An 11,918-nucleotide genomic window follows, 5' to 3' on the forward strand; every position below is an offset into this window, starting at 1 on the left:
TAGCTGGATGTTTACAGAAGATATGCTTTATCGTCCCTGAGGGGAAATTTGTCTTGGGATACAAAAGTGCTGTTTCCTCGCCAAGTCCTAATAAATTAAAAACAGAAAGTAAAAAAAATAAAATAAAATCATAGTTCCTCCAGATAGATCTACATCTCTGTTGATCCTCAAGAAACTCTTTAAGGATCGTTTTTACTTTTGGAGCCACATGTTTACAGTTTATCTCCTATTTTGGTCTTGAATATGATTCGATTTGCTCCGGTCTCGGCCTCGACTCGAATTCCACTGGTCCTGGTCTTGATCTTGACTTGGACTCATCTGTCTACAGCCCTGCCTACATGTAGGGCCGGGCGATAACTAAATATTATGGTTTATCATCTTTCAGTAGAATTGTATGGTGATGATATGGTGATTTTGGGAAATCATGACATTCTGCTGTCTGAACTGATGAGAACAAGCTAATTTTATTTAAAAAAGTCTGATAAAATGATTTTTGGTAAGAATATTATTTGAAAATTTCAGTTTTGTTTGACATCACACCTAACATTACCATTCAGTTCAATGGGATGAACTTTAATTTGTTTATTTAACATCTGACTTTGCATATGTGAGCCTTTCTCCTCTAATTATCAATTGAGACTACATCTACATCTCTTTTTCTCTGTTCCTGCAGTCTCTAAGTCAATAGCTAAGAAAGCCTTTATGTTTAAAGCTCCCTCTGATTGGAATAATCTACCTGTAAATATTCGGTCCATATCATCTTTCCACCTGTTCAAAAATACCCTGTCTTCTTATTATGGGATCAGTTGTACATGTCCATAATAACACCTCTATAATTATGTTTTATAACTTTATTACTTAATGCTCTCACATGAATACTTTAATACTTTTCTATAATCTATGAATGAATGATCCACTTTCATGCTCTGCTTGGAGTATGATCTCCTGATTTCGTATGTCTTATTATTGATATTTATTGTTGTTGGAGTTTTTTTTATATTGTTTAATTATCTTGTTATTATTTGTTTTTGTTAAATGTTTTGTCTAATTGTGTTTATATTGTATTTTTGTCATTGAGGACTCCCTTGAAAACGAGATGATACATCTAAAGGGGTTATTCCTAATAAAGAATTTTCATATATCGTGATATATAATCTATCGATATCGAAAAAACATTGTGATTTAACCCGTATCGCCCAGCCGCTGCCTGCAGCCTGTCAAACCAAAACAAAACTAAACAATCAGACATTTGGCTTTATTCTGATTTTTTTTTTTATGGTCATCAGCCAACTGATGCTGACTGCCAAACGCTGCATGGAAAACACAGTGAATATAAAGAGACGTCTCCTGGTTCCTGATGGTGATGAACTGACCCCAGTAGTAAAGCTGTGGGCTCTCAGGCCGGATGCAGCAGCGAGGCCTTCCTCCCAGCTGTGTCGCACAAAATCTACCTCAGCAGAGCGCGACACCGTCCCGACCTGCTGTACCAGTGCTTCAGTTGGCCCGGGGATTATGTTTTAACATTCCTGATCTGATCTCATTACATTCTTCTTGCCCTACCAGCACAAACGGGTGAGATACAACTGAAATAAAAGCCACCGATAAGATGATAAGGTTTTGTTAGTAAGTTCTTATGATGGCTCTGTAAGAAACAATCATCAAATGCCAGCATGAGCCCCTGCATCACCTCTGCTACCCTGGCAATGCAAAGAGAAGAAACGCCTGAAATAACCAACAAGGCTGATTATTATATTATTAAGTTATCATGACTGCTGTTTAACATCAGTCCATGTGGATATAAAGCACAACACAGAGACACATCATTCAGAACCAGCATCTGATCCCCTGCTCCCCCACTCCAGGCTGGACTCACCGAAAGCCGGCGTGGAACATGTACATCCTGGGTCCTCCATTAGGTCCGTATCTGGGGGTGCTGAGCAGGAAGTCCTTCTTGATGGACACGTAGCTGATGAGGGACAGGATGAGCAGAGCCACGCTGAACATGATGAGCCCCAGGGCGCTGGCGATCCGCACCATCCTGCCTCTCTGCTGGCATCCCCCCCGGACCAGAGGATTACGAACCAGGCAGGAGGAGGAGGAGGAGGAGGAAGAGAGAGCAAGGACCCAGGTGCACCGCATCAGCGGCCGGACGAGCGCGGAGACGCGGAGACGCAGCGCATCTATCAGAGTCCATGTATGAAGACAGCGGGAAGAAAGAGCGGTCGCGTTTATGCGTTTTTGCAGGCATGTAGTGTTGTGTTACCGCGTGTTTCATAACCCGAATGAGAGGCAGAGAGGCGGCGACGCATCCGCGGCAAAACGAGCGCAGAGACGCAGAGTCCGGAGCGGCGAGGAGGACGCGCACACAGCGCCTTTAACGCGTTTGACGCATTTCACAGAGTCCATGAAGGCTGCACAGTCCATGTATGGAAAGAGACGGAAGGGGGGGGAGGTCGCGTTTTTGCAGTCATGCTGCGTTGCATTACAGCAGGTTTCATAACCTACATATGAGGCGATGAGGCGGCGACGCGTCAGCGGCAAACGGAGCGCAGAGACGCACGAAAGCGCGTTTGACGCATTTGACAGAGTCCACGTATCCAGAGAGGCAGAAGGGAAGGGAGGGGGGAGGGGGGGGGTCTTCGGGGGGGCTTGCAGGGTCAAATTACAGCCGGTTTCATAACCTAAACGCGGGGAAATGAATCGGCGGCGCGCGGCATCCTGCGGGGCTTTAGCAGAAGATGGAGGCGGCTGGAGTCTTCCTCTCCCTCTTCATCTCCATCCCCGGCGTCTCTCCTCGCCTCTCTTCCTGGATCCTCTCTTCCTGGATCCTCTCCTCTCTCCCTCCTCCAATCTAATTAATTACGCCGGAGTGTTGCTTTAAGGAGACGCATCTCCTATCGCCGTAATCAGATAAACAAACCAGCATCCGAGGCGGAGCTTCGCTGATGGAGGAGAGAGGAGAGAGGGGAGAGGAGACAGGAGAGAGGAGACAGGAGACAGGAGAGAAGAGAGAGGAGGAGGACGGCCCGAGGCGGGGACTGGCATGACCCAGGTGCTGCCTCGCGTTCCTGCAAAACATCTCTGCTCTCTAGAAAAAAAACATGTGTGAAATGATCCAGCACATCTGTCCTCTGCTTGGCTGTTCGTTTCCCTAATAAAAAATCACTATAATATGAATGTACTGTTCCTACAGGGGCTTCTAGTGTGTCTAGTGAGTTTATTTTGACCTTATATGGCACTTTGTAATAGATTTTAATATTCCTATAATATTTCTACATGGACTTACAGTGTGTCCACGGTACTCAATATTGAGTAGCCTATTGTGACTTTATTGTACTTTATAGAATTTCTCTCTCCTATGGTATCACTGTAATATTCCTATAATATCCCTATAAGAGCTTATAATGTGTCTTTGGCACTTAATGACTTCATGTAGCACATATTTGTTCTTCATCTTCTATGGTATCACTATAATATTCTTATAATAAGTGCCTCTTCCCATACAGTTAGTGTTAACATCATCACATATATGAACACAGCTGTTATTATTAGTTCACCCTGACAACAGGAAGCTCGGCTACTTTGCTGTAACACATGTTAGAAGGATACTACACAGATATCACAGCAAAACCTTCAAATATCAAGCAGCTAATATGCAGTTTAGGTCATGATCAATAATCCTATAGTAATACCTTGGAGAAAAAAACACAAAGTATGATAGATCACTATGAATTACTATAGAGTGCTACAATGGAGTGCTTGCAATTTTTAAATATTATAGGAATATTATAGTGATTTTTAAATCTTACAGGAATATTATAGGAATATTATAGTATTTTTTTTTTAAATATTACAAGAATATTAGCCTATTGTAACTGTTTTATATTATAGGAATATCATAGTGATATATTACAGGAATATTACAGTGGTTTTCAAATATAGGAATATTATAGTAATTTTCAAATATTATAGGAATATTATAGTGATTTTTAAATATTATAGGAATATAGTGATTTTTAAATCTTATAGGAATATTCTAGTGATTTTAATGATTACAGGCATATTATTGCATATTTTAAATATTATAGGAATGTTATAGTGATTTTTAAATCTTACAGGAAAATTCTAGGAATATTATAGTAATTTTTTAAAAAATATTTCAAGAATATTAGTCTATTGTAACTGTTTTATATTATAGGAATATCATAGTGATATATTACAGGAATATAACAGTGATTTTCAAATATTATAGGAATATTATTGTATTGTTTAAATCTTATAGGAATATCATAGTGATTTTCAAATATAATAGGGATATTATTGTAATTTTCAAATATTATAGGAATATTATAGTGGTTTTTAAATCTTATAGGAACATTATAGTGATTTTTAAATCTTATAGGAACATTATAGTGATTTTTTTGGGGTTGTTTATCAAATTAAGACAAATGTGTGTTGGTCCCAAACTGTCCACATGAATATGTTGAAAACATGTAAAAGAAAAGAGAAACATGTTTATGAAGCGATGCGGTGAAGTTTCAACTACAACTAACAGCTGCTGGTGACAGGAAGGAAAAATGTTGTTTTCAATCATATGGTCCTGAATTTGATAAACAGACAGACAGGCAGACACACAGACAGACAGGCAGACAGGCAGACAGGCAGACAGACAGAGAGAGAGACAGAGAGAGAGAGACAGACAGAGAGACAGACAGACAGACAGAGAGACAGACAGACAGACAGACAGACAGAGAGAGAGAGAGACAGACAGACAGAGAGACAGACAGACAGACAGACAGACAGACAGACAGACAGAGAGACAGACAGACAGACAGAGAGACAGAGAGAGAGACAGACAGACAGACAGACAGACAGACAGACAGAGAGAGAGAGACAGACAGACAGAGAGACAGACAGACAGACAGACAGACAGACAGAGAGAGACAGACAGACAGAGAGACAGACAGACAGACAGACAGAGAGACAGAGAGACAGAGAGACAGACAGACAGACAGACAGACAGACAGGCAGACAGGCAGAGAGACAGACAGACCGACAGACAGACAGAGAGACAGACAGGCTGCAATGGCCGCTGGCATTTCAAGAGTGACCTTTCTACTGGTCTTAAGGCCTGGTATAGCTTGTCATACAGACACACACACACTCACACACACACACACACACACACAGACGAACACACAGATAAAGGTCTTAAGGCCTCATAAAGCCTGTCACACACACACACACACACACACACACACACACACACACACACACAGATGCAGACACACACACACACACACACAGATAAAGATCCTAAAGCCTCAAATCGTATGTCTCCCTCCCTGTCTCGGTCTCTCTCTCTCATGCACACTCACACACTCCGAAAGGTCTTGAGGTTGCATGTGACAGGAGACAGTAATCCCACTGTCACACACACACACACACACACACACACACACACACACACATATGTGCACACACTCACAGAAACACAGAAGAAAGAAAGGTCCTGTGAGGCCGTGTGTGACAGACAGCAGGCTCTACATCACTCTCTCTCTCACACACACACACACACACACACACACACACACACACACACCTTGTACTGCAGCAATTCCATTCTCTGAGTCCCCAGTGTCTTGCTGTCCAATAGTAAATATATAAATAAATATATGTAGCATGTGTGTATGCAGTCCGCTCTGGCCCTTAACCACCTGCATGCAACCATTGATTTGTTCAAACATAATGGGAGAGTTGGTGTGTGTGTGTGTGTGTGTGTGTGTGTGTGTGTGTGTGTGTGTGTGTGTGTAGAGGGGTGGGGGGGCTTTCTTTTCAATGTTTTTGTAAAATAAAGGTTGTGCATGTCAAAACATAGAGTGTTTTTTTTTTTATTATTTATTATTATTTGTTCTCACGTGGAATTAATTTGAATACCTTATTGATCCCATTAGGGAAACCGATAATGAAGAACACAACATGACACACACCATGCTGTAACACGCATGATGAAGACGATGCTCATGACAACATGTGAAGACCTTGTGAGTCCAGTTTCACTGCTTTTCATGTTTTATCTTCAGCTGAAGCGTCACATGTTCTTCATGAGAACATTTGGTAACGCTTTATTATCCGGGTCCACAATTTCCTAATCATTTCCTAGAATTCAATTCAATAAAATTTATTGTCATTATACCAGTCCAGTATAACAAAAAAGTCTTCAGTCTCTCTGGAGCAACATAAAAAAAAAAAAAAAAAAAAAAAAAAAAAACATATTGCAGACACTGACACAGTAAGAGACACAAGACAGTTTTTAGACATAAAATACAAAAACAAAATAAGTAAATAAGAGTAAGAATGAAAAGAATTGGAATTAAAGTCATGTGTAAAGAGTGCAAGTCGTCATTGGAGCTGTTAGTTTCTTGGGAAGTTTCCTGGAAAGAACGTCTGAGAATGTTTCTCTGGCTGATGAGTCTCATCTGATAAACTGTAAAATCCATGTTGGTCAAACTGAAAACAAAACTGTTTTTAGCTTGTTGACGTTTTGGAGATGTGAGGTTTTCACCTTACAACAGTTACTGTGCAGTGTGAGCTGTGTTGTGTTTCTCCTATCGCTAACAGGCATGAACAATACACTGCACTTGATTACAGTTTAATGTAATATGCATGAAAAACACTAGAATTACAGTTAGATAAACAGATGTGACACAACAAACAAGTGCTTTAAAAAAAATAACCACTTTGGTAAAATTACAGTAAACAAATGGGACCTTGGTGGAGCTGATTGTTCTCCTCTGTCTCACTCCAGTAGTATTGTTAGTTCTAGTGTTTCTCCACATTAAGACTACATTTCCCATCAGCCCCGTTGCTTCCTGCAGATTTTCCTCCAGATCCACCAGGTGGAGAAACAATGGAGGATGCAGAGTAGAGGCTGACAGGCTGACTCTGATGCTCTGCTTTGTTTACAGTAATTATACCAACGTCTCTAAATGAATGTGGTGATGATTTAATAATTTTTAAAACTGCTGCATCCGATTATTTGCTGTTACAACGACCAGAGATTGTTAACGTTTAATCCAATCTAATTTAATCAAATCTAAAATTTCTCCACCTGTACTGAATATTTGAAATATGGTTTTTGTTTACGTTTGTTTAGCAGTGAATTCACTTTTATCACTTTTATTGTGAATTGAAACCATAATGTGTGACTGGCTTTGATTCCCATTCAAATTACATTGAGTTTTGACAAACACACAGGAACCAGTCATCCTTATTTATTTATTAATTAATTAATTAATTAATTAATTAATTTATGGAGTCATGGCGAGAACAAGACTGATAGAGAGAGAGAGAGAGAGAGAGAGAGAGAGCACTAAAAAAAATGAACGTTGACTCTTGCAGCTTGGGGAAAAAGGCAAAGTTGATTTTATATAAATAAACACAGTTTCAACGAAAAAAAAAAAAACTTTAAAAGTCACAGCTCCAACTTTTAAAACGTATAAAAAAAATAATAAAAACACACATTTGGTTTGAAAACCAAAAAGGATGATGCAGCTTTTAGACACAGGATTAGCATTCTGAACACAAATTGGATACATTTCAATGCATTCATACCATTCATTTTTTGTTCTTAATAAACAATAACACTTCATTTAAGTTAGAATTACTTGATCAAGTTATCATTTTGAAGGGGGGGGGAGAGAGGGAAAAGAGAGGAAGAGGAGCGAGGAGGAGTGAAGGGAGCAGAGCGAATGAAAGAAACAGGATGAGAGAGGAGAAAGAAGGAGCGAGGGAGGGAGGGAGACGTGAGTGTAACCGATAGACGAGAAGTAAAGCGATACTTAGAGGGATCTGAGAGCCGGGGAAGGAAAGAGATAGAGAGATGAGCTAGAGAGTGAGAGAGAGAGAGAGAGAGAGAGAGAGAGAGTGAGAGAGAGAGAGAGAGAGAGAGTGAGAGAGAGAGGGAGAGAGAGATCTAGGATGTAGATACTGGTGTATCAGCTTCCTATAGATAAAGCTCAGGCCTTCTGGGTATTTGCAGAGTTTCAGCTCGTTCCCTCTGAGCAAATACAGTTTTCTGTCTATGCAGGTTTTTCTTGTTTCCTCCCCTTACTGTTTCACATGACTGTAGAATGTTTTCCAGCTTTCATCATGCTATGAAATATGTTTTTTTTCCCTCATCTTAGTAAATATTATGTCTAAATATTACGAGTTACTCTCAGTATAAAGAAGAATAGAATTGTGTAAAATCTAGCTTTAGTTTTTGTTTCATTTTACAGACTACAGGCTAATTTACCTATATGATTAATTACCTATCAAAGTGGAAAAGTGGTACCCCATGCTTCTAAAAAATATATATGTCATAACACTGTAATATTATTATGTAATTTCTAGCATTCTAGCATTTTTTCTTATAAAAAAATTCTTGAAAGAAGTTGATTTGCATTGAAAACATGCAAAATTATCTCATCTTGTTGGCATATTTTTGCACTTGTTTTAAGAAAAATACGATTTTTAGATGTTAAGATGGATATTTTTTGTATGCTTGCACACACACACACACACACACACACACACACACACCCTTCCCTCTGTGTAGAGCCCACTCAAAACATATTCTTCAATGACAGTGATTGCTTTTCTAGCAGGGATATTTTGTTGCTGTCAGGCCGCTGTGACCTCTGACCTTTGACCTCCTTCCTATTGTTTGTAATGTGTAATGTGATCTAGGAAATGAAGCTTATTCTGCTGTAACACTCACTATAAATCACTCTGGATAAAAGTGTCAGCTAAATTTATAGTACAAATGCAAAAGTTACAGTTTGTTGACAGTGGAAAGAGCTAAATGTGTAAAAGTGGACATGTGTAACATACAACATGCTAACAACATGATGAAATGTTTCAGTTTTATCATGTTTAGTTTACATTGTTTACATTTGGTTCACTGAGGATCTAACTGTACGGTTTGGATGGGAGTCGAGTGTTTTCCTCTGTGTGTTTTCCTCTGTGTGTTTTCCTCTGTGTGTTTTCCTGTGTGTGTTTTCCTCTGTGTGTTTTCCTGTGTGTGTTTTCCTCTGTGTGTTTTCCTCTGTGTGTTTTCCTCTGTGTGTTTTCCTCTGTGTGTGTTTCCCTCTGTGTGTTTTCCTGTGTGTGTTTTCCTCTGTGTGTGTTTCCCTCTGTGTGTTTTCCTCTTGTGGCCCTGCGGTCTCAGCAGGTCTGAACCTCCAGCTGCTGCAGCAGAATCAGAGCAGTCACACCTCAGATTATTTTGGGGGGAGTTCGTGTTAAAGTAGGCTACAGCTTTGTCATGAATCTGCTGCCCCATTTTACATGAAGATGATTTATTTGAACCTGGCTTGCTGAGCGTGCGGTTCCTGCTTCACACTCACACAGAACAGCCTCAGTCTTCTTCTGCTGCAGCGGCTGGACTGCCTTGCTCAGCGGCACGCTGGCGGTGGTTGTTGATAACAGGCGTCTGTCGGTTCACTTTCCTCCAGTCCCACACCCCCATACCTCCAGACCAGGACCCCCAAACCTCCTGAACCTTCCTGACATGACAATCATAAAAATCATCGACCCACATCCGCATGATGAACCTTTTTTTTTTTATATTGAGGCGCCAGAATAAGTGATTTCCAGCCAACAAACATTTATTGTTTATTATTTATTATTGTTATAAAAAAAACACTGCTGTTTACAACATGACATTTTGTTTTGCACTGGCTGGCTGGATTCTGTATTTGTCATGTTTGAGGTTTCCAATCAATTGATATGAAAAATGAAAAGTAGAGTCCGCACAACCCCTGTTTACAAATTTATTTGCCAGAAATAAAGGACCAGTGCAGATCCATTTCTGTAGCTAAAAGCTGCTCTAGTGGTTCTTCAGGTGGTTCTGGTCGGTTCCCCTAAAGAGACTCATCTGCACCTTTTTCAAGGTACAGTTTTGCACCAAAGCATTGAAGTAAGTACATCTTTGTCACTTAGGGCGTAAAGCTGTTCCTTTAGAGCAGTGGATCTCAATCCTGGTCCTGCCCTGCTGGGTTTCTGTCCCAGCTAGTTAATTACATTCAGCTGGGCGGATTATCAATATGTGTTCTTGCGTGTTCTTCTTTCCTCCATGAGGCGTTTTACATAATATCTAACTGCTGAAGCTCGATTCCAAAACAAAAGAACAACAGGACGGAGGACCTCAAAATATCGAGGAAGCATCGGACGGAGACTTGACCGACGAGAACGAATTGAAAGATTCACTGCGCCGCGGTCTGCAGCACAGAGCCGGTTCACAGCTGGGAAACGAACAGCTGTGAGTCTTCATTAATCACACAGTCCGTCTGAATCTGTCAGGAAGCTTCTCTGTTCACTGTGATGAGAAGATCGTTCTCCACAAGACGACTTGTATCGACTTGGCGCTCTCAGATTTGATAATCAGCTCTGGCGTAATCGAGGCTGAACGAGACCCGGGACACCAAGTGAATGTAATCAACTACCGGCTGAAACAGGATCACCACCAGCAGGCTGTGGTGCTGAGGACCAGCGGTCAGTTGCACCAGCTGAACTTAAGTTCAAACGTAGGCGAGTTTGAACGTTAAGTCTCACTAAGTCCGAGTTTACGCATTACTAAAATTTTAACGGTTGCACCAACTGAAATAGTTCCAACGTAGACTTAAGTTACAACTTAAAACTTACACCGACCTTCTACTAGGTGTAAAGTCCTCCGTAAAATAACAGTTGGCACGGCACATCAATGTGACAGATGGGATAACCTGCTGGAGGAGCAGGAGGGACAGATCCAGGGCGGTTTATGTCGGCAATGCGTTCTCCGTGACGGATCACATCCTTTTGAACCGTATGATGATTTTGATTTATACACACACAGCAGCGGAGCCTAAATTAGGCTACATGTTATAGGCTTCCCCAATGGTGTGTTCAGACTTGGGTGTTAGCCAGTATTATAGAATATTATAGACACTTGGGGTGATTATTTGTTTTCATCTATACAGAATACGTACTTTATACAGCGATTTCATAAAGTTTCTGTCATGCATATTTCAATAATCTGAACATTTCAGTCTCCCAGATAATGTAACAAGCTACATTCCCGATGTGTAGCCTATATTGCTCCACTTCAATTCACTTCACTTGCTAAGGAGAGATGCTCCAGACATTCAGGTGGTATGGAGGGCGACAACACTGCAAGGAGTGGGGGGGGGGGGGGGGGGGGACAGGAGGAACCACTGACTTATATCTGGGACATGAGTTTAGATCACTGAACTGACGAATAACAAATCTACAACTTTCTTTAGCCATCAATAATGGTTACTGAGGGGGAAATGCCTAACTTTTGCTCTGTTGAAAATAACGGTTAAACCGCTTGATGTCACTTGTTGTCTATATTAATTATAGCCTAGTTGTAGGCTACTATCTAGGCTAGATGACTGGTATAGGAGGCAAACTATCATGAATCCTTACAGCCTACTTTATACTCGATAACGTACCTATTTGTTGATGTGTTTGTAGAGGTTTGCAAATTTCCAAGGTTTCTAATCTTTTTCTGTTGCTATCGCGTAGCCATGGTTAGATGATAGTCGTTGATTTTAGCTCTAGGTGCAGCACAGGGAGGTTCTATCAAGGAGGTTCTATATTAAGGGGTTCTATATTAACATGTACTATATTAACGGTGCGGCAGGGGAAAACGTCACTGTCTGCGATAGTGTTTTGGTTAGTGGTCTGTTTACGCTCGACTAGTTAAGATGTACCTTAAGTCTCATGGTGCAACTAAACACAGACACAACTTTAGTGTCAAACTAACTAGTTTCAACAGAACAGTTAGTGTGACTTTACACCCTAACTTACGATGGAGCTTACGTTCAACCGGTGCAACGGAGGGATGAAGTGAGAGAGAGAGAAGGGAGAGGGAT

General features: G+C 40.7%; 1 protein-coding gene across 1 annotated transcript in view; it reads right to left on the reverse strand.

Moving 5' to 3' along the window:
• Window positions 1–1,873: 1,873 nt before the first annotated feature.
• The window catches only part of LOC139639286 (heat shock protein DDB_G0288861-like), a gene marked incomplete at both ends in the record, with an annotated part of 22,028 nt that continues 11,983 nt past the window's right edge, over window positions 1,874–11,918 (reverse strand). Inside the window, one exon of the mRNA XM_071513371.1 lies at window positions 1,874–2,180. Within this exon, the coding sequence (XP_071369472.1) occupies window positions 1,874–2,180 (307 nt within the window). The remainder of the gene's footprint in view (window positions 2,181–11,918) is intronic.

Source organism: Centroberyx affinis, unplaced genomic scaffold (assembly GCF_046629955.1).
Source record: "Centroberyx affinis isolate AG114_WGS23_722 - 3 ecotype Tasmania unplaced genomic scaffold, CSIRO-AGI_Caff_v1 ptg007043l_1, whole genome shotgun sequence".
Lineage (NCBI taxonomy): Eukaryota > Metazoa > Chordata > Actinopteri > Beryciformes > Berycidae > Centroberyx > Centroberyx affinis.